This window comes from Stegostoma tigrinum, chromosome 36 (genome assembly GCF_030684315.1).
Source record: "Stegostoma tigrinum isolate sSteTig4 chromosome 36, sSteTig4.hap1, whole genome shotgun sequence".
In the NCBI taxonomy this organism is placed as follows: Eukaryota; Metazoa; Chordata; class Chondrichthyes; order Orectolobiformes; family Stegostomatidae; genus Stegostoma; species Stegostoma tigrinum.
The window spans coordinates 22,301,469-22,325,270 of record NC_081389.1 but is presented as its reverse complement, the minus strand read 5'-3'; the positions used below and the strand labels follow the sequence as shown (position 1 = coordinate 22,325,270).

Genomic DNA, 23,802 nt, shown 5'->3' with positions numbered 1-23,802 from the left:
ATGAGGCTTGTTCTTAATTGTGAGCAAATGCGAGGTCTTGCACTTTGGAAATTCACCGTGAGCAAATGCGAGGTCTTGCACTTGGAAAAAAGAACACAGGCAGGGACTATTTTCTAAACAGTGAGAAAATTCATAAAGCCAAATTACAAAGGGATCTGGGAGTGCTGGTCCAGGATTCTCTAAAGGTTAACTTGCAGGTTGAGTCTGTGGTTAAGAAAGCGAATGTAATGTTGTCATTTATCTCAAGAGGGTTAGAATATAAAAGCAGCAGTGTGCTTCTGAGACTTTATAAAGCTCTAGTTAGGCCCCATTTAGAATACTGTTTCCAATTTTGGGCCCCACACCTCAGGAAGGACATACTGGTGCTAGACCGAGTCCAGCAGAGATTCACAAGGATGATCCCTGGAATGGTAGGCCTAACATACGATGAACGCTGAGGATCCTGGGATTGTATTCATTACAGTTGAGAAGGTTGAGGGGAGATCTAGTAGAAACTTACAAGATAATGCTTGGCTTAGAAAGGATGGACGCTGGGAAGTTGTTTCTGTTGGCGGGGAGACTAGGACCCGTGGGCATAGCCTTAGAATTAGAGGGGGTGAATTTAGAATGGAAATGAGGAGACATTTCTTCAGCCAGAGGGTGGTGTGCCTGTGGAATTCATTGCCACAGAGCGCAGTGGAGGATGGGACATTAAATGTCTTCAAGGCAGAGATTGATAAATTCTTGATCTCGCAAGGAATTAAGGGTTACAGGGCAAGTGCGGATAAGTGGAGTTGAAATGCCCATCAGCCATGATTAAATGGCGGAGTGGACTTGATGGGCCAAATGGCCTTACTTCCACTCCTATGTCTTATGGTCTTAATTGCAGGAAGATATCAATGGATTAGGTAGGTGGCATAAAAGTGACAAATGGACTTCAACCTGGTCACGTGTGAGGTGATGCATTTGGGGAGGTCAAACAGGGCAAAAGAACACAGAATTATTGGGACAACACTGAGAGATGTAGAGCAAGCAACTTCCATGGGTACATGCAGGTAGAGCACAGTTCAATAAGGTGATTAGGAAGGCATTTTTCTTTTATTAGGTGACGTATAATTATAAAGGCTGGGTGGTTAGTTGGAACCGTAGAAATCATTAGTGAGGCCACAATTTGAGTACTGTGTGCTGTTCTGGTCACCTCACTGCAAAAAGGATGGAATTACACCAGAAAGGCTGCAGAGGAGATTTATGAGGATATTGCCAGGAATGATACAACTATGAGGAAAGATTTGTTAGGCTGGATTTGTTCACCTTGGAACAAATCTGGCTGAGGGGTGTTTTGATTGAGATGTATAAAATTGTGAGTGTCTTGGATAGAGTGGATGAGAAGGGCCCGTTTACTTGTAGAAGAGAAGTCAGTGACTATGGGAATTGATTTAAAGTGAACGGTAGAAAGTCTAGAGATGAGGAAAGATTTTTTCACTTAGAAGATGGTCGGGGTCTGGAACCTCGCTGCCTGCAGGGTTCAAAGACGCAGAAACCTTTGATTCATTTAAAAGGTATCTGGATGGGTACCTCAAGTGCTGTAACTTGCAGGGAAATGGACCAAAAACTGAGTAGTGGGATCAAGCTGGATGGTTTTTTTAATGGCCAATGCAAACATGATAGACTAATGGGCCTCTTTCAGTGCTGTAAATATTCCATGATTCCATGATAATGGTGACCATTTCATTATTAGAGTAATGTTGAAAATTATTCAGTTGAATAATATCATTCACGGAAGAAAATGCGCCACCTTTATCTAATCTGGATCATTGAGCTACTGTATTTAAGGTTTGTGAAAGCAAACAATACGACATGCTTGCAATTCTTAGTATCTAAGAATCTTTAATGCATAAATATCATACACAAAGTTCCTAAGTGTTAGTGTGTTATTATCTCATTTCATTGCCTTCGTTCAGACTACTAACCAAAATGAATAAATTTTCCACATGCTCAAACTTGGATCAAAGGTAGAAAACATACAAGTATCTTATTATACTTCTTTGTAAAGGCAATAAAGATTGATGGCAATGTCCTACAGAAAGCCAACACAAAGGGCACATGGGGTGAGTATTGCTCTTCATTCTCTCCAGATGTTTTGAAAAATCACCCCTTCCGCATCACTCCACCTTCCCTCCATCACATTCTTCAGCTAACTCATGTGGACATACTGCAACAGTTCACTCTCTTTCCAAATTCACTCACCTCTTCCTTTGCTCTTTTCACACCACATAGCATTCTCACACCCTAGCACTGATACGAACTCTAAATATTTCCGCTTTGCTTTCCAACAACAACTCACTGACACTCATCCTGTCTTTCTGCAGAACAAATGAAGGACCAAGACTGGAGGAGGAGTACCCTACACTGCAGGTCTTGCTCAAGCAGAACATTGGTCCAGTCAAAATGCATGAACATCGGGGAAGACAGCAGAGTATCTGCAAATTAATTATGTCCCTTTATTCACTTGGTCAAGTAGTTAACATCATTCACAACAGCAACATTGTTATTACTGTCATCCCTTAAGTCCAGTCTTCAGTGTCACCCTAACTTTTGTTGCTTTTCATTTTCCTCAAGGATTTCCCAGCACTGGAAACTGCAAAATGTTCCTTGGAGGATGATGGTTCACTACAGGCTCCGTAACTCCCAGGCACAAATTCAGACGTTGGTACTCTACGTGAGTTAGAGAGTTAGCCACAAGTGTCTGCTTCTGGTGAAAGATTTGGCTAAATTAAGCAGCAGCAACAGATACTGGTGGCACAGCAGCAGAGAACCAGTTCAGCTCATGGGAGGTGATGTCTGTGCCCAGCACTGGTGGGTGTGACAGATGGTCAAGGGTTCAGACAAGGAAATAATATTGTAGCCCTGACGTAAGCAGTTACAGCAGAAATTGGCAGACCTGCTAAAATTCCTTTAGCACAATGACTAAAATATGGAGAAGTCTACTTCCTGCCTGTCATTTCACATGTCATCACCACTGTCAGTTCTTCGCTGGTCACCTCGGGGACATATGCCTTCGGAAGAGAACTAGGATCACCAAGCTCTGGAGCTAAGGTGGAATCTGGAGAGCCTGGAATCTGGTGGAATTTAAATTCAGTTAGTAATTTTGGAATTAACAACTACTGTCCACTTTGTGTTTATCAAAGTCCTTTAGGGAAAGAGATATGCTGTTCTTACTCAGTTTGGCTTACATGTGACTGCAGACCCACAACTGTTGACTCTTAACTGCCCTTTGCAATTACTTAGCAAACCACTCAGTTAAAGGCAATTAGGGATAGACAACCACTGCTAACCCACCCTATAAAAGAATGCATTAAAAATGAAACCATCATGCAGTCATTTGGCTCCATCTCTGAGAAAGTGACGCAGAAATTTGTCTGGATGGATTGATGGGTCAAATGGCAGCAGCTTTAAAGGAGTCACTGACCATCTACTGTCTGCTGTCCCACAGATCAGTGAAAGTGATGAGTGCATCTCCAATGCCCACCTCAGGTACAGGTTAGCACAGTGGTTACAATACGTGTTGCTTTCTCTCAGGATGCCAGCACGCCTGCTCCTTTGCTACGCTGTCAACCTGTCATGATTACAGAGCAGTCGATGGGACACACTGCCCAGGCCGCGGTCACCAGCTACCAGCATCTCAAGGTTACTTACGTGAACAGGAGGAATCAGAAGCACTTTGTTAACTTTCAACTCAATAGGAGTTGTACGGTTAGGAAACATCCTAATAAAAAAGGGTACATGGGTTGACAGTGAATGATTAATGACTGGAAGGCAATCATGGTCTCTGGAATTAAATTCAATGCATTTGGTAGCTTCTGGGTCTGTATCATCAAGATGTCATTGATACCATTCTGCCAACCTGTATGGGAATGTCATTTCATGAAAATTAAAGCAGCGCTGAAAGAGGTAACAAAGACAGTTAATTTAGAGTAATCTTGACTAACTATTCAGAGGAGGGGGTGAAAATGATATTGGAAGACCCGACCCTTTCATTTCTGGCTGAAATATTGTGCCGGATTCCCTTTTGCTTTCACCTTATCATCCAGTCAGGCCATGCACCAGTTGCTGTGGCTGAGTGGGTGGCACTTTTGCCTCTGAGTTGGAAAATTGTGGGTTCAGCTCCTCAAGACAGAGACTTCACCACAAAATCCAGGCTGACTTTCCAGTGCAGGACTGAGCAACAGGTGCACTGTTGGAGGTGTTATCCTTCAGGTGAGGTATTAAAACAGGCTCTAACTACTGTAGCTGGACATAATTAATCCCTAGCTTGTTTTGAAAAAGAGCAGGGGAGTTATTCTATGTCTGTTACTAAAAACCAGACTCATGAGTTTTCATTAAATTGCTGTTTGTGTAAGTTTACTGTGCACAAATTGGCTACTGCATTTCCTACATTACAAGCATGACAATACACCAAAGACATGATTGCCTGTAAAATACTTTGAAAGTTCTGGGTCAATTGAAAGGTGCTACATAAATGCAAGTTTGTCGTCCGGCTATTGTTTTACCTCCTCAAGTGCAGTTTGCTCTGACAGCTATATCTCTGCCTCTACAGCCCTAAGACGTGCTCCATTGTCATTCTGCTGGTCTCATGGATTTCATTGCTTTGTTGTTATTTGGATGTTGTGGCTGTCATTAAAAGTATGCGAGGGTTGGCAAGGGGGTGTTGTTAACTTGCTCCCCACCAGCAATCCTGTCACATTTCTCCACCCTGGAGAGATGTCTAACAGTTGCGCCAAAATCACCCAGCTCATGTTCCAGCACCTCACTTTAGGTATTGATTAGGATTGGGAACCTTATTTCTTTCCTTACTCTGTGGTGCTTGTGTCAATTGTAATTGTTCAATCACAGCTGTAACTGAAAGGAGCTCATTCAACAGTGACTTGGGGTTGGATGGCTAAGTGCACTAGATCTTGCATTTATTCTCAGTAGAGGATGATCCAAGTTTTGTCTGTATGCACCTCCTATTTGCATACAGTGGAGCCCCAGACTGTCCGCACAAAGCTTAAAGCTGTGTTCTCATTCATTGGCATGTATCTCAGGTTGAGGGTGCCATTGTGTCCTCGTGCCTTGTAATCCAGAAGTTATCCACTAAGGATGTGACTCACAAATGTATCCATAAGATTCAAACAGAACAAATTAACAAATTAATGGCTGTTACTAACTAGTAGGCATGAGTTACTAGGATGCCATGACTGAACAATGGCATGTGATTATCATTTGGTGACTCCTGTATATGTCTTGTCCTATATCAGAGGAGTTTGCTCTGTTACTTGATACTTCTTTTGCCTTGATTAAGGAGGGGATGGGTGCATGTAAGTCTCGTCTTATTTCCTTAGTTTGTGAATAAGAGTTGGCCAGAATGGGAAAATTCAAGTGGTTAGATGAAATTGATGGTATCTTGTAAAACTTTGATAAATCCTTAAGATCTTTCATAGGACTAGTTGGAATGGAAGGTCATTGGGTGTATCCGCACAGGATCTGGGTTTCAAATCTAGCTCAGGCTGAAGAGAGTGGTACCCTGTCTGCTCTCTATTAGGATCTGAGATCAAAGGAATTGAGCATTCTCAAGGCAAAACTTACATTGAATCTCAATCAAGGAAAATTGCTCATAATGGAAACGTGAGGTATTGATGCAATAGAGCAGAATGGATAGTACCCACATCTACATATAGTTCCACCCAGCCTGGGGATTTTTGTTGCAACCATTATAGGCTCAACAAGGAAGTGCTGTAATCTATTAGCATCCTCACCTTGGCGAGTACAAAATGTTTGGAAAACTTAGAAAAGGACAAATGGAATGAAGTTTCCCAGTGAAAGATGTTAAATGTTTTAATACTGTTGTAGTTCTCAGCAGTTGACAATGAATGCCTATCCCAGTCACCTCTGTCAGCTGACCTTTCAGGATCTGTCTTTAGAATCTGATTAATTCTAGTGCAATACTTTATGCACTTGTCAATAAATGTTATTGTTAAATAATGCAACAGGTTACTAATTCTGTTTTAATTATGCTTTGTAACAAATACAATAAATCCAGATGCTGGCTGGATAGTGCAACAAGAAGGCTTTGGTACTCTGGCTGAATATTGTTTCAGAATTTATTTTTGTGATCTGATTTAGTGTAATTGAAAGACATCAGGAGGACAGCTACCTCCCATAAGACAGAGCAGAAAATGTTAATGATTCAGCCGAGTAAATTAGGGTTATGTTCCTGGTATTTCTTCACGGTGATCTTGCTAGTGATTTTCTGATGTACATGTTGTATTTTCATTATGTGACAGGTTCTGTGATACTTCGACCTGGGTGGCTGTATCCATTTTCTCTTATTCATTCAGGGGATGTGGGCATCACTAATTACCTGGAGAGATGTTTAGTAGTTGAGAAAGTTTTAGTAGTCCTGGATTAGGGAGAAGAAAGTTCTGCTCATTCTTGTTTGAGCTCGTGCTTTGCATTGATCCTGCTGAAGTAGATTATCCTGTCAGTAACTTCACACCTGAAGATGGGGTTAGATCTAAGATGTATTAGAGGGCTGCATGGTTTAGTATTGATAAGGTAAAAAAAAGTTGGGGAAATAAGTCAGTGTAGCACCAATTCTCACATTGTATTTGATAACTGTCAATTTGATGTTGATAATCGATCAGAGATTTTGGAAATACTCATTAATTACAACAGAGAAACCAGCCATTCTGTTCAGTTAGTCTCTGATGTTTATCCTTCACATGAGCACACAATGTGATCAATCCGCCTTAAAACCCCTCGGCAAAATTCGCTTTAGTCAGAAGCTAAGAATGTCAAAGGAATCACATTCCAGACAGTTGCTTCAGATCGTCCATTCTTAAACAGGAGATGATTGTGGCTGTTGACACTCATCCTACTTTTACTGACAAGTTTCTGGCTCTATTTTTCCAGAACTCTATTGCCAACTCTTCCATCCTGGAGTCAGTAATCCTAGTTTGCCCATCACCCTGTCCTAACACAATGGATTCAAAATCTATGCATCCTTTAAAAATTCCTCCATGTCCACACTTAATTCTACTACATCCTTTGATCCTTAAATTGTGGCTCTCTGTGCATTTTTTCCTATCTTCTACTTGACTGTTGCTACTTTCTCTCCTACCTGTAAATGACTCACCAAGTTGGCTCTTTGATCATGTTTTGGTTCACACTTCCACTCAGCACACCTTGAGATGTAAGCTATCCTAATGGTGTGTAAATGTAAATTGTGCAGGGTTTGAGCTCAATCCCCTGTCTCGTAGCTGCTTGCTTTTTGAAGTTAGTGTACAACTCCATACTGTTAGTAGACCTTTCTGATAACATTCTGGCTATTCTTAACAGTGAGCATTGAGAGTGATTGTGGCCTTTTCAAGCTCAGTCTTCACTTAATGTCCATGCAGAAACTTTCTGGCAGGAATTAATGAATGCTGATTAAAATTGACAATGCGGGCTGGTTTTTCCTCTCAGTAGTAGTGAAACAGATTGAACAGCTGAACCCAGATCTCCAGAGGGCAAGGTCAGTGACTGAAATTAGAACCTGAACACCATTCTCAGTTCTGAGCACCCATTAACAGCTGTAAGTCTGGCGGTTATTAAAAACTTTTCTCCACATAAATTCCAGAACTTAGTTGTCCATTTGGCCTTTTCTAATAGTTTTTTGTTGTTGTTGTTGCACGTTTTACAGGATACCATAGACATCATGAAACCGTTGGATATTATTGAAGAGGAGGAGCTGCAGCGACTCAGTGGGCTACTGCAGCGGGAGAACCTCCTCCGAGCTCTGGGTGTTATCGAGCAAGTTTACCGCATATTGCAAAACACTCCCGGTGTTAACTGCAGTGTTCAAACTGCTCCTCCATATGCTCCTAACCAGAATAAAGTGAGTTGCACTGTGTGAAAGTGTTAATTGGTTATCCTTCAACTTTGCACTCTTGTGGGAGAGCCTTGCCTGCCTGGAAATTGAGATCGTGAAGTACGTGTGCCTGCATTTCCAGCAGGTGAAGCTGCCCACTGCGAGCACAAAGTTTGAAATGACTTGTTTGATGTTTGTTATAATATACACAAGGAATGCTAATTCTCTGCATTCTCTCTGTGAACCCAGACAACAAAGCAAGCAATTTTAATGTAACCTAGCTCCTGATGAATTGGATGCACCACTGGCTTTACACCCTGTTCAGTCTGCTCCCTATCAAAACCAATGGACAGGGTTATTGGGTCGCATATTGAACCTTCTACTGTGGGATTTCTGCATGATGAATTGAATTATAATGATCCATGCCTAAGTTTTGAATGAGTCAGAGATTGGCTGATCCTGTCCTCACTCAATGCGATTACTGGCGCACTTTCTGCCACTAGATCAAGAAAGAGCCAATCAACTTGCATTTATATAGCATCTTTCAAATTCAGTTGTTTTAAAGATCTTTGTAAGTACTGTTGTAAAGAAGGAATTGCAGAAGTCAATTGATGTACAACAAGCCCCTACAAACAGCAATGGGATGATTTAACATTTTGAGTGCTTTTTAAAAAATGTTATTTCTATTAATGAATATGTCCAAAGGAGAATTCTGTTGTCCTGATTCAAACAATGGTCTGAGATCTTTCATGTCTGTCTGCGGAAGCAGGCACGTGCCTCAGTTTAATGCTTCATTGCAAGCCTCCAGCACTGCCGTACTATGTCAGCCTAAATTATAAATTCAAGGTTCATGCACTGGAGTTTGAATCTGCAACCTTCGAATTATTAGGCAAGAATGCTATCCAATGAACCAATGCTGATTAATATCAGAAACGTTGCCTAGGCCAGAAGCTTAGAGTTAATTATGAAACCTCTATCACTGCCCCAGAATAATTTGTGCTGGTTCTAGATCATCCTCTTCTGTACAGCTCTATATATGAGTAGTGTAATTTGATGCTGACCGTACGGGTTAATTATTTAAGAGAAAAGCCAAGGAGGTTAAACATTACTAACCTCACCCTCTGAGACTCACTCTTCCCATGATTTAGTTAAACATTCAGTTATTTTACATAGGAATGGAAGTGGGAACAAAGTCATCCTGTGTTTATTACATACAAGCTATATCCTCATGACCCCGATATGGAAAAATTGTAAACTCTTTGTAAAACATCTTCTCCAAAGATTTTATTTGTTCTGAATCTTGGGCAGATTGAGGTCAGCGAATGAGTGCAGGGAAATTGAACAATATTCCATTCCAGGCACATCAATGTCAACAGCAAGCACTCCAACCCGAGATGTGGCATTATTGAAATACAGAAGAAAGCTTTCTGTGCACTGCTTCAACTGATTTGTGATTCAGTCACAATCTTAAATTACCTTCTGCAGAATTTCCCATGTTAGACCGTCATTGACCTCTCTGAAAATTACGTACAACTTAGTACACAACAGTGCAGCAAATTGGGACACTTTTGTGCTGTGGCCTTCTACCGACTTTAGTTTGTCTTTCAAGATGAAGATGACCATGTACTAACTGTGAGGTACCTGAAGATTCATTTTATGTTGGACAACAGTCTTTCATTCTGTTCCTTTAAATGCATGCCCAACATCACTCCTGGTGTCCCCAACCATTTTAGTCTCAAACATTTCTTGTACAAAATCACCCAAGATTCCTACGTTTTAGCAATCTATTTGTGAACCTCAAACCATAGAGTGACAGAGCAGTAACCTTAATGTATCTGCCATATGAAAGGAGGTTGGGTAAAGCGTGAGAGGTATGTGCTATGCAATGAAACCAAGATGTTCATGTAGAATCTAAGAAAGGTCACAGCACAGAAAAGAAAAAGCCATTTGGCCCTATAGCAGTCTAGCAGCTCTCCCACACCAAGTCCCAGCTGTTTCCCATTTTTAATTATTTTTATCCATCTGTTTGGACACGTTATGACACGCTTTCACGCATCACATCTTGAGATGGAACATGACCCCTAAACCACAAGACCCTGTTCCCCATTCATTATCATTTCTAACCAATTCATTCACACACATTATGTCTTCTGTCTGTACTGTATAACTCAATTAAATCTAGATTATAGGTACTCAAAACATAAACTGATGTCTCAGAATTTATATATCTCAGGAATCAGAGAACATAAATACATGCGAATAAAAGAAATAGGAGCATGCCTAGGACATTCACCCCCGTTAAGCTTGCTCTGCCATTCTGTTAGGTTATGACTAATTGTTCCCAGGCGTTAACTCTTTTTTTCATTCCAGATTCTCATAGCCCTCGACTCCTTTAAAGTTTCAAAATTCTGTCTACCTGGCTCTTTCCTATACTTTCAGTGGTCTAGCCTTCTCAACTCTGGGGTACAGAATTCCAGATGTTCACTATCTGCTGAGGAAAGAAACTACTTTGCATCTCAGTTTTAAAGGCTACAGCACAGGAAAAAAAGCCCTTTCACCTATTGAGTCTGTGTGAGTGAAAAACAAGCATTTAACAATTCTAATCCTATTTTTCAGGACTTGCCCATAGTCTTGTATGCCTTGGCATTGCAAGTACACATCTAAATATTTCTCCAATATTTAAGGATGTCTGCCTCTACCACTACCTTTACAGGCAGTGAGTTCCAGATTCCCGCCGGCCTCTGGGTGAAAACATTTTTCTTCACACTCCTGCTAAACCTTCTGCCCCTTACCTTAAATCTATGCCTCTGGTCATTGTTTCCTCCAGTCTATCCTTTCTTTGTCCTTAATAATTTTATGAATATTTATAACTATTGCTCCATTGAGGTTCAATCCATTATAGCCAGCATGACCAGAAAATCCACATATTACAATGCCCAATCTGTGCTGAGTTGGCTTATGCTAGTGGACAGCTGCAGGACTCGGTAGCACCTGTTGGTTAGCTTGAAAACAAAAGCCAAATCAAGACTATTTTTTCCTCGTCACTACCCAAAGTATGTGATCTTGAGATGAGTTGAACTTGGCTATGATGCTCAGCCTGGTCAACACACAGTGTCTGGTTACATGTGATTGCAGTGCTCACTTTGGAGAAGAACTGCAGGCTAACCAGCGCCTACAGAATTGTATTCCTGCAACAGCCAGCACATTCTGAGATGCTTCGGAGGAAGTGTTGCAGAAGAATATGTACTTATTAACTTTAATCAAGATGGATTATCTGGCAATTTATCTCAGTTGCTCTTTGTGGGATCTTGCTGTCTATAGTTGCTGCTGTGTTTGACTACGTGAGTAAGCATACTTCAGAAAAAATTACTCATTTGGCTATGAACTGTTTATTCAGATAAATTAGCTTTTCCCTTCATTGTCAATATGGTTTGGATTGATTTTTTTTGAACGGACTGTTTGTATTGAAGGGACATGGGTTAAAAATCTCTGCAGGAATTGTCCCGATCACCTGTCAAAATTTCAGAAACCCTCCTAGATGAGGTGAATTGACATCTGTCCCCACAGATCTTCTGTCAAATCCATGGTAGATAATAAAAGAACTTGTGGAAAGAATCGAATTTTACCCTGAAACTAATCAATGTTCAGTTGCTAATTGTCTGCAATGCAATGTTGCAGCATCAAAAGCATTCTTAAACCTAACATGAACTAAAGCAAATAATATCACGTGGTCAAACAGATTGGGTGGTGCAACAGTAGTCCTGAACAGACTCATTGCTTTTGGTCATTTGCCTATCTGACACGTATGGAGATCTATTTACCGTGTTTAAGACTTTCCAGACTCAACTAATGAGGAATCCTCATGGATTGCAGAATCCTTGGTGCACAGGTCTCCCTCCTAGTCCACACCCAAAGGTAGATTGGAGAAGTTGGGTTTGGCCTTTATTAGAGTAAAGAAGCATGAGAGGTTTACTAGAGGTGATGAACATTTTTAAAGCATCTGCACAGATAAACAGAAATTGCTCCCTTTGGTGAAAGGGTTGAAAAGCAGATGTTCCATGTAAGGTGACTGTCACAGGGTTACAGAATTGTTGGGGTGAGAGGGAGGTGGCTTAGTTATTAGCACTACTGCTTCATAGCGCCAGAGACCTGGGTTCGATTCCAGCCTTGGGTGATTGTCTGTGTGGAGTTTGCACATTCTCCCAGTGTCTGCGTGGGTTTCCTCCAGGTCCTTTGGTTTCCTCCCACAGTCCAAAAATGTGCAGGTTAGGTAGATCGGCCATGCTAAATTGTCCCATAGTGTGGTTCAGTGTGTCAGCCATGGGAAAGGGAGAGGTGTATACCACTGGGCAAGAGTTATAGCTGGGGGAAAGGCAATTACGATGAGATTAGGCAAGATTTAGGGACCATAGGATGGGGAAGGAAACTGCAGGGGATGGGCACATTAGAAATGTGGAGCTTATTCAAGGAAAAGCTCCTGTGTGTCCTAGATAAGTATGTACCTGTCAGGCAGGAGGGAACCTGTAGAGCATGGGAGCAGTGGTTTACAAAGGAAGTGGAATCTCTGGTCAAGAGGAAGAAGAAGGCTTATGTTAGCATGAGATGTGAAGGCTCAATTAGGGTGCTTGAGGGTTACAAGGTAGCCAGGAAAGACCTAAAGAGAGAGCTCAGAAGAGCCAGGAGGAGACATGAGAAGTTGTTGGCGGATAGGATCAGGGTAAAGCCTAAGGCTTCCTATAGGTATTTAAGGAATAAAAGAATGACGAGAGTAAGATTAGGGTCAATCAAGGATAGTAGTGGGAAGTTGTGTGTGGAGTCAGAAGAGATAGGGGAAGCACTAAATGAATATTTTTCGACAGTGTTCACTCTAGAAAACGACAATGTTGTCGAGGAGAATACTGAGATAGAGGCTACCAGACTAGGTGGGATTGAGATTCACAAGGAAGAGATATTAGAAATCCTACAGAGTGCGAAAATAGTTAAGTCCTCTGGGCCAGATGGGATATATCCTAGGATCCTCTGGGAAGCCAGGGAGGAGATTGCCGAGCCTTTGGCATTGATCTTTAACTTGTCAATGTCTACAGGAATAGTGCCAGAAGACTGGAGGATAGCAAATGTGGTTCCCCTGTTCAAGAAGGGGATTAGAGACAACCCTGGTAATTAGAGACCAGTGAGCCTTACTTCAGTTGTTGGTAAAGTGTTGGAAAAGGTTACAGAGATAGGATTTACAATCATCTAGAAAAGATTAATTTGATTAGGGATAGTCAGCACGGTTTTGTGAAGGGTAGGTCGTGCTTCACAAACCTTATTGAGTTCTTTGAGAAGATGACCAAACAGGTAGATGAGAGTAAACCGGTTGATGTGGTGTATATGGATTTCAGCAAGGTGTTTGATAAGGTTCCCCACAGTAGGCTATTGTACAAAATGCGGAGGAATGGGATTGTGGGAGATATAGTAGTTTGGATCAGAAATTGGCTTGCTGAAAGAAGACAGAGGGTGGTAGTTGATGGGAAATGTTCATCCTGGAGACCAGTTACTAGTGGTGTATCACAAGGGTCAGTGTTGGGTCCACTGCTGCTCGTCATTTTTTTAAACGACCTGCATGAGGGCATAGAAAGATGGGTTAATAAATTTGCAGACGACACTAAGGTCGGTGGAGTTGTAGATAGTGAAGAAGGATGTTGTAGGTTACAGAGACATAGATAAGCTGCAGAGCTGGGCTGAGAGGTGGCAAATGGAGTTTAATGCGGACAAGTGTGATGTGATGCACTTTGGTAGGAGTAACTGGAACGCAAAGTACAGGGCTAATGGTAAGATTCTTGATAGTGTAGATGAGCAGAGAGATCTCGGTGTCCGTGTACACAGATCCTTGAAAGTTGCCACCCAGGTTGACAGGGCTGTTAAGAAGGCATACAGTGTTTTAGCTTTTATTAACAGAGGGATCGAGTTCCGGAACCATGAGGTTATGGTGAAGCTGTACAAAACTCTGGTGCGGCTGCACTTGGAATATTGCGTACAGTTCTGGTCACTGCATTATAAGAAGGATGTGGAAGCTTTGGAAAGGGTGCAGAGGAGATTTACTAGGATGTTGCCTGGTATGGAGGGAAGGCCTTACAAGGAAAGGCTGAGGGACTTGAGGCTGTTTTCATTAGAGAGAAGAAGGTTGAGAGGTGACTTAATTGAGACATATAAGATAATCAGAGGGTTAGATAGGGTGGATAGGGAGACCCTTTTTCCTAGGATGGTGACGGCGGGCACGAGGGGGTATAGCTTTAAATTAAGGGGTGAAGGATATAGGACAGATGTCAGAGGTAGTTTCTTTACTTGGAGAGTAGTAAGGGTATGGAACGCTTTGCTTGCAATGGTAGTAGATTCGCCAACTTTAAGTGCATTTAAGTCGTCATTGGACAAGCATATGGACGTACATGGAATAGTGTAAGTTAGATGGGCTTCAGATTGGTATGACAGGTTGGCACAACATCGAGGGCTGAAGGGCCTGTACTGTGCTGTAATGTTCTATGTTCTATGTTCTATGAAATTGCAAAGATAGGGTAGGGGGATGGATCTGGGTGGGATGTCCTTCAGAAGGGTTGTGTTGACTTGTTGGGCTGAATGGCCTGTTTCCACACTGTGAAGATTCTATGATTTCTACACTGTGAATTAGTACCTTTTCCCAGAACCCTGCATGTTTTTTCTATTCAAATAATACTTCGATTAAACTTAACATTACCACATTATCAGGAAATGTGCCAAAGACTTGAATCACTCACTGTGTGAAAAGGTTTTTGCAAATTACTTCGAATCTGTGCCCTTTCTTTCATGTTTCCTACATGGATAGGAACGTTTTCTCTCTAACTGCTCTGTTCAGCTCTCATGATCTTGTAAACACCTGTCAAATATTGAAGAACCAGAGGCAATATATAGAAAAATCTCTCGCACAGTGAGTAGTTACAGTCTGAAAGAGATGCCCAAGTGTGAGGTGGAGGCAGATTTAATCATGAATTTGAAGAGGATATTAAATAATCACCTAAGATTTACCAAACAAAACCACACCCACTTGTACACATCCTAGGTCAACTGAAATATGTTCGTAATGTTCATTTTTGTTTGACTGATTTTCTTCAGCGTGAGGCTGCTGCTTTATACAAGACAGTCTGTACTGGAAATGATTAACTGACATCATGAGATAAGCTCTGCCAGTCAAGGTATAAAGGACTGTTCCTGGGTCAAACTAACCAGTTTTCTAATAGATTGCTAATGTATGATCAAGTGTTGCAGTTGTTCTAGCATTAGCATTCAGGGACTTGCTTAGTGCATATTTATTCTTAAGTTGAATGTGAGATCTTATAAGAGACCATTATGTTTCTTAGATGTAATGTAAATCGTCACTAAGTGCTGTGAAATAAATTTTTACTGTTTATTATGATTGGAGCCTAATTTCTGCTGAAAACTTTGTGGGCGTCGTTCCTTAAATGGTATCAGTAGTGTAGACTAAGAAAGATTGGTGACAGTTAATCGATATTAAAAAGTACTTCAGATGGTTCAGGAAGACACATCCATGACAGTACAAGATGGTGAACAGCGTACAGTTGTTGACATGCAATGCCAGCCTGAGGAAATCTTCAATTCTGGAAAAAAACATCTGAACAGATAAAAGAAGAATAAAATCAGTCTGAAAAATGTCAGGGTGTTGTTAAGTACTTAGCAGTCCCAAAACATGAAGAGCTCGTCAGTTTCAGTGAATGTAGCAGCTAGTAGTTTTTAAAACAAGTAGCACTGATAGCAGTACTAAATCTGCTGGCAGAAGATCAAAAGAACCAGAAATAATGACTCCAGTTGGGAAGCCTTTATAGACTATAGAGAGTCTCATATGAACTGCCAGGGAGAAAATCCGAATATTAAACCTGTGACATGGTCGTTGATATCAAACACCCAAAGTAAGTTACAGGAACAATGAACATTCTTACATTTGAGAAAAACATTCTAGCCCAAGAATCTTTTAAAAAAGGAAGCATTTCTCCATTTTAAAGGTTTTTAACAATCCTTAGATGCTTGAAAACATTTTTTCAACAGTTAAGATGACTTTGAAACATTTAGAATTTAATTAATGTAGATTTTAATAACTGAAAAAACCCATGAAAAACAAGTGAACACATTTGTTGATTCTGTAGGTTCAGTAGCAGCTCACGTCTTAAAATGACAGAATGTAAGAGAAGGTATCTTTGATAATATTGTAGGAGCATTTAAGAATTAATTTACATCAAGTAATCAATGTATGATGGAGATGGAAAGATTTAATAGAAGAGTATAGCCAGAAGAATATAAACATCTTTATCCTTTGCTAGAAGTTGTTTTTTCAGGTGAGAAATTAAAACAAAACTACATAAACAGAAACAATGTCTAGGATTCAACATGACATTGCAACTTCTGTAAGAAGATGGGACATTTCCAGACAATGTGCAAAAGTTTAAGAAAAAATTAATAATGCTCTTTTGCAGGTGGTTAACTCTTTGATATCAAATATATTTGGAAGAAAATCCAGAAAACTATGACATTTCTTCATCAGAAAACATTCTATAATATTCCATCTTTGGAAAATATCAATCAGCCTTTCCTGGGAGTGATAAGTGACTCATTTGAATCAGCTATGATAGAATCATTTTGTTAATGGTCATCCAACAAATTTCAAACTGATCATCAGAGCAACTATTACTGTATTATCTGAAAAAAAATCCTTTGGTTGAACAGAATTAAATTACTGCCACCTGACAGAGAACTGAAAAGTGCAGGCCAAGCAGTGTTCAAAATCAAAGGAGTGCTGAGAGTGCTCTGAAACTATCAAAACCAAGATTAGAAAACAACATCTTTCACTTCTAAGCGGTAGTGCGTGCTTTACTCTTAAAATGCTACAGAATGTTAAGGAACCTCAACCAGCTCAAAAACCAAATACCAGTGATCAACATAACTCTGCTGAGCAGGAGGAAGTCTTCATAAGTCTCAGAAGAATGTTCACCTATACTAAGAGGAAGTATTGACCTCTTGACTTTAATTACTTTGATGTAGGACAACGCTTCATGACAGAGAGTTCACAAGATATTACTGACTGCACAGGTTTGGAGGAATTGTCCAGTTGTCTTCCAACCATGGAATAAATCTTCAAAATGTGCTCATTGAATACCCTTGACACCACACTCACCGAAGTTTGTAGTGGATCTTCATACAGCCAATCTGTTTAGAAGAACCAGTACCAAAGCAGCGCAGTCAGTTCTACTGTCTGTGATTGAATCTGATAAAATAACATTGTGATCCAAAACCATATAAGAATAAAATAAACAATGGTGAGAGCGCATTGTTATGGCAGAAGAAAAAGATTTCTTCTTTCAGAATTGCAACCATTTCTCTGACATGATTTCAGGAGAAACTGAAGATCCTCCCAGGAAATAAAAACATTCTACAGTGGCATCAATGCCAGAGGGTGTCCTCTGCAAAGATTTGAAATTAGCAACTAATTATTATTTGTCTGAATTATTCATCCTCAAATGGCAGACTTTCAAACCAAACAAGTCACCAGCTATTTATAAAGTCGGAGACCGGAGAATCAGAATGGAGTAGCGGTAAACTTACTTATTTGAAGCAATTGCATAAAGAATTTTATTAACTGGAAAAAGAAGCTTTGGGGAAATATCATATTAGACAGTTAGTACTTGAAAGGGTGAATTGATATAATTACATAAACTCTGCTCTTCGGCAAATAAAAGACTCTTCCTGGGGGGAACGAAATAGTTTTCTAAAGAGTAACTAATGTGTGATCAATTGTTGCAATGTGAGGTGTTCTAATACTAACTATGTAGCTAGCTATAAAATGTGCTTATTTTTAAGTTGAGCATGATGTCTCACAATAGACCATCGTGTTTTAGCTGTAATGTAACTCACTATCATTACTGTTTCTAATATTGCACCTATCTTCTGCCAAATCTTCCTATGGGCAAGATTCCTCAAATGATATCATTAGCTGAGAGGATTACCAATAAGAAGGATTACGATGTGAATCTACTCACTGATTCCCAGATGTTTCAGATCGACTATGACCATATAAGAAAATATAGTTCGATATGTTCCTGTTGGGATGGATAGTTGGGCACAAACAGAATTGAGATTTAATGAGAGGCGTTTGGAAAGTGGGGCTGATGTACGCAATCAGCAATGATCTTTTTGAATGACGGAACAGACTTGAGGGGCTGTATGATCTGCATCTACTCCTTTCGCGCAGCTGGGCAAGGGGTCTAGCAAAGTTACTCTTTCAGAGAAACAGCACGTTTGATGGGCTGGATGGCCTACTCTGCTGTAACATTTGTGTGATTGTAAGCTAGAAATGCATGCAGCTGCAGACTGGCAAGAGCCAAGGCGAGAGCAAGAGATGAACCAGCTGCCTACACTGCCACATGCTGGGTTTCCTGCTTGGGAACTGATTTGCACAGGTATTTGTGCATTTTAATATAGAACAGAACCTCACAGGACAGAAGAAGGCCAGTTGTACCATTTTACTCGCGTAGGTGTTTGAAAGATCTATCAAATTAGTCTCAAATCCTGTGTCCACGTATTATCAGAACATGTTTGGATGTACCTCGATCCCTTCTATACTTAAATAAATGTGTGATTCTCACTGTTACAGTGACCTGGGACTTGGACAAATTAGTGGTGACATGCAAGACCATAAGAAATAGGAGCAAAAGCAGACCATGCAGCCCCTCAAGCTTCTTCCACCATTCAACAAAACTCACTGCTGATTTTCTACACTAACCTCACTTTTCTGCTCTATTCCAATAATCTCAATTCTCTTCATGCCCAATCTATCCGTCTTAGCAAATATATCAGTCTGAGTTAGCACCCTTACAATGGGGGAACCAGACAAAGGAAAGTGAAAAAGCCAAAGTGTGTATATACCCAGGATATGTACAGATAACTTAAGATTCGTATAAGTTGTGTTTGTGTCCTGTTGTCACTCATCTTCTATATTTCTTTAATTTTCTAGTCATTGGTTTACCAAACCTCGTATAGACCCTTCCAGGAGATGGAAGGTTTGGCATACATTGGTCCCTTATCCTCTTTCGAAAGGAATACTACGGCAGAGCTGGGGATCCTCAATCCTTCTACCATAAACTGGTCCACACTGCTGAATCCTAGAGGCCAGGTTCCCATCAGCCACAAGGGAAATCCCAGTCTGGGAATTGGACTCCCCCTTCAGCGCTTTAACCATCGCTGTCCCATGCGTAGGGGTCTGACTTGGACAGCAGGGAACCCTTTACAAATGTCATTTGAAACTGTTGTCACGTCGAGAACTGCAGGGTCTACAGAGTTACGAATGAGTTATCCTCGTTCACCAAGTGCCAAATTAAGCTCTGGTAAGAAAAATGATCTGTTATTCTCAAGGTGTTTGTTTTTATGGGTTTGTGTATGTGTCTGTGTGGGGTGTGAAGTGTGCAATTGTGTTATATGCTTCAGAATGCACTTCTGTTCCAAAGTGCCCAGTCAGTATCTTTGTGTGAGAGTGCACTGCGTGGTGTAGGTTATAGTCATCCTTACTAGGTTCCTGCGTAAAATCTGTTTCAGCATTGAATTAGCTGTTTTTAGCGGCAGTGCTGGTAGGTATATGGGGAGTTGCCCTCTGTTACCCAGAAATCACTAAGGGCCCAGCCTGCTCTTAATCGCTACCCTGTAACTGTGTTATATTATTGAATATGGTCCTTGGATTCAGTGCAAGAAGCTACTGTTATAAGTGGCCCTGATGTGCCTCTTTCCACCCAATAAATAGGTAAGCGTTCAAAGAGAGAACTCTTTCCATTGAACTCTGGCTTAGCGAAATTCATTACATTGTCAGATCACAGCTCAGCTACTAGAGAACAATTATTGAACATGAAACAGGTAAATGAATAGTATACAGTACTACTACTGCCAATACTTCTTAACTTCATTCTAAGCCCCAAGTTTGCTGTGGTGCACATTGTTCCTACTTTCTATATCTATTAATAGCAATTAAATTATGAAGGTCAGAGAGACCCTATCTATGGTAACCCCAGCTGGAATATTAAAATCACAGGATTTCATGGTGCAGAAGGAGGCCATTTGGCCCTTTGTGTATGTATTGGCTCTCTAAGCATTTTAACTTAGTGACAATGTCCTGCCTTTCCCCATAACTCTGCGTGTTGTTTCTGTTTAAATAACCATCCAATGCTCCATGAATGCCTCAATTGAACCTGCCTCCACCATACTTGAGGGAGTGCATTCCACACCTTAAATTATTAGCTGCGTGAAATCATTTTTCTTACCTTGCAAAACATTTTAAAGCCATGGCCTCTGATTCTTAATCCTTTTATGAGAAGCAACAATTTCTCCCTATTCACACTATCCAGACCCCTGATGATTTTGACAAGATCACCTTTTTGCCATCACCTCCCCAAATCTCAAGTAATCCAGTCTTTCCTCTGGAAAGGGCATTGGATTAAGAGAAGAAATGTCCTGCTCTAAATATCATCCTAGTGACCCCTGTTGGCACGCGTTTGATTATTAAACCAGAACAAGGGCAGACTTTGTTGCTAATGCTTTTTGCCTAGACATGCACAAAGGAAGGTACAAGACGCTGGCTAAGTTTTTACCGTTTTAATAACTTTACTCTTTTAACAAAGAATTTAACAATTCTAAAAGCTGCAGTCAGTAGCAGGTCTGTGATTCACTTTTGTTTAGTGCAATTAAAACATTAATCTTAAAGACTCATTGAACATAGAGCACATCAGCCTCTCATCTGGAGCTGACCTGTGTAGATTTAATAAGGAGCTGTGAAAATGGCTTCTCAATTTCCATTTACACACTGCATTGCCTTTCTGGCTGAGTGAAAATATTGCAACTTTCATACACCATTTTCTCTCTGACCTGCTTTCTTCTGGTGTTTTATGACCAATCAGTTATTTGACCTGATTGCAAACCAGGAAAGATGAATTATGGATTTTTATACCGTACTTTTACTTCCCGTCATTGCCTTCCCCAGGCCATAGCTTTGTTAGGAACAACCTTTGATGCACCCTGTTTATTGTAGCATATTACTATTTATATTGCAGCAATTCCCAGTTCCTACACTACACGTCAGTGTGGTGAAATTCCTGTTTTAAATCCTGTGTGTTTCAATCTTCATAACTTTAAATTCAATATTATCCACCCAACTTATTTACTGATATGTTCCTATCTTTACAGTAAAGTATCTTCGATATTGAAATACACCCTTCTCCAATGTTATCATCTTCAGTGAGGAAAATATGACATGCTTTTGGAGAACACCAATTCTGTACACATTACTGTTCTGTCTTTGTTAGAAATAAAAGTAATATAAAAAAATGTATTGGTAGTCTTTCACTAAGGGCAGCCAGGGTACATCAGGGGCAAGGGGATTGATGGGGTAGGGAGGGTGAGAATGGAATCCATTGACTGCAATATGTTTCTGTACAGAAAACTCCCTGACAGAGTCAAAAGGGTACCAAAGCAAGAGCATGCCATCAGATTGTGGAACCAGCCTCAACATACCAATGAGTACAGCACGAGTGAGCACCACAGGCAGTGGCTCCAATATGTGGAACATGAAGATGAATGTAATCAACCCTGCAAGCCATGGGCTGACGGTGGTGTCAGCCCGGGCCCCCATCAATCAACGAGCTCACTTAACAAGACGAGCAAATATACTGAGCTTATTCCAGTCCAATATCAACAGGTAAATCTAAAATTCTTCCATGAGACTATCGCCTGTTCACAAACCTTTTGGTTTAAAAATGGCAGTTGCTGCTGGATGTCCTGCAGCTCTCTGCTTTTATCCAGGGTTGGATTTGTAATGAGTCAGGTATTTAGAGGTGATCCTGTATTTGATGTCAGAACACCTGGGCGGTGCTGATCACATCATACGGTTTGGTAGGACCAAATGATCCTGGAAACCGACAGGGAGTTCCAAATTACAGAAAAGGTGAGCTTTATGAAAATAACGTAATCTTTGAAGTAGGCACAATGGTTAACCATAATTAATCTAAAACAGATCATAAATGGGAGATAACAAGGTGTACAGCTGGATAAACACAGCAGGCCAAGCAGCATCAGAGGAGCTGGAAAGCTGACATTTCAGGCCTAGACCCTTCTTGTTCTTTCTAGCACAAATGAAATTGTGCAAAAAGGGGGAATGTGGGAAGAAGATGCCAAACAGTTAGGTCATCTACAGAGACAAAATATAAATAACATTGAATTTCTAAGTTAATGCTTACAGCATGCATGAGGATGAAGAGAATTATTGGGATCTATGAAAATAAGGCTACTCTTCATTCAGCTGAAATCATGATTGAAAAGAGAATAGTAGAAATAGAAAGTACTTTTATAGCAAAAAGAGAAAGATCAAAATCTACATTGATTCCTTGAGGGATGGACAAGGATAGACCACTGAGATTATCAGGGTATGGCAGAATGACAATCTGGGGTTAGCATCCATGGAGTTGTGTCCCATTTGGAGGCAGTGCTTTCAGCAAAGTAGTTAGTAACAAATTTCACCAATTCTTCCTTGTTAGACGGCTGAACTAATTTCGAGAAGCGGATTGCTGGATTCCCTTTCCACCTCTTCAAGCTGGAGAACGGTTTCACCACCTTGTGAAGTTTATGTTTTTAAACTCCTTCTCCCCAGGGTGGGATGTGGTGGAAAAAAATAAATGGACCTGAGCATGAACAAAGAAGAGAGACAAATGTATTTCCATGTTGGCAGCAGGAAGTCAGAGACACCGTACTGGGTCTGAACAGGTTCCATTACACAATCCATGGTTGAATAGGGAAGATGGACAGTTTGCCAAAGGTTGACGAATGTTCAGGCATTCTGCTAAGAGTTGAACAAATTAAGCCAAATAAATGAAAATGATATGGGTTTCTTTTAAACTTTGTCTTGCTAAAGTATTTTTTCTTCACATGGATTGTCTGTTTTAGCATTACATAATTTTTTTCCCTCCTATGGTAGCTGAAACCCTTACACAGCTGTAAACAAGATATTACATAGATCCGGTTACTTGTACCTTTCTCTGTCCCTGAAGTTTTATCATCATCAATGTAACAACAAAACCATTAAAATTCCATTCAACGGTTGCAGTTTGATTCTTGCCTGTGTTGAGTTGGCTGATCTCTGTTGTTACTGCTGAAATTGGCCCCAGCATAAGTTCACCAAAAAAAGTTAAATCAATGAAATGTAATATATTCTGACATGAGATATGTATCCACAAAACTGCTTTTGACTGCCCATGAGGGTAATAGATCCAAGGCAAGTGAATTTAGTTATGATTCCAATCAGCCTTGACAAGAACATAAGAAATAGGAGTATGAGTGGGTCATCTGGCCCCTTGAGCCTACTCCACCATTCAATAAAAGCATGATGGTCTTTCATAGACTCAGCTCCATTTACCTGCCTGCTCACCACAACCCTTAAAATGATCTTAATGAATGGTGGAATTTGAGGGGCTGAATGGCCTCTTACTGTTTATGTAGATATTGCTGTTTCTGTTTTTTTTTACTTTGACTAAAAGCACATTGTCGCTCACTGATATTCTTGGGAAGCTACATGGCACAGTTTTATTATATTAAAAGTTCTTTATAAATAGAGATTGTTGTTGTGAGTTTCTCTTTGCAACCTAAATATTCTGTTGCACAAACTGTACCTTGCCTCCGAATACCAACTACCCTGAGAGTCTCTTCCATAACTGTCACTCTTTACCTTTACTGAGCTTCAAACTTTGGAACATCCTAGGCCACATTCTGAACGGATCCAGGACTTGGGCTGGGCAGGAATTAAAAATCAAACCCATGGAGGTGGTTTTGCAATTCCTGTGGCTCCAGGACAGTTTCAAATTTTCAAAGGATTGGCTGGTGGGGAA

General features: G+C 40.5%; 1 protein-coding gene across 4 annotated transcripts in view; it reads left to right on the top strand.

The window, feature by feature from the left end:
• LOC125446791 (tubulin polyglutamylase ttll6-like) overlaps positions 1 to 23,023 on the top strand; it is a 55,664-nt gene extending 32,641 nt beyond the window's left edge. For 2 of the 4 annotated variants that reach the window (XM_048520609.2, XM_048520607.2), the window contains 4 exons: positions 7,700 to 7,894; positions 18,900 to 19,269; positions 21,365 to 21,623; positions 22,459 to 23,023. In XM_048520609.2, the coding sequence (XP_048376566.2) occupies positions 7,700 to 7,894; positions 18,900 to 19,269; positions 21,365 to 21,623; positions 22,459 to 22,471 (837 nt within the window). In that variant the 3' untranslated portion in view covers positions 22,472 to 23,023. Of the gene's footprint in view, positions 1 to 7,699; positions 7,895 to 18,899; positions 19,270 to 19,679; positions 19,790 to 21,112; positions 21,207 to 21,364; positions 21,624 to 22,458 lie in introns of those variants that run through there. The other 2 variants (XM_048520608.2, XM_048520610.2) reach the window with 2 other exon arrangements.
• Positions 23,024 to 23,802: the final 779 nt, after the last annotated feature.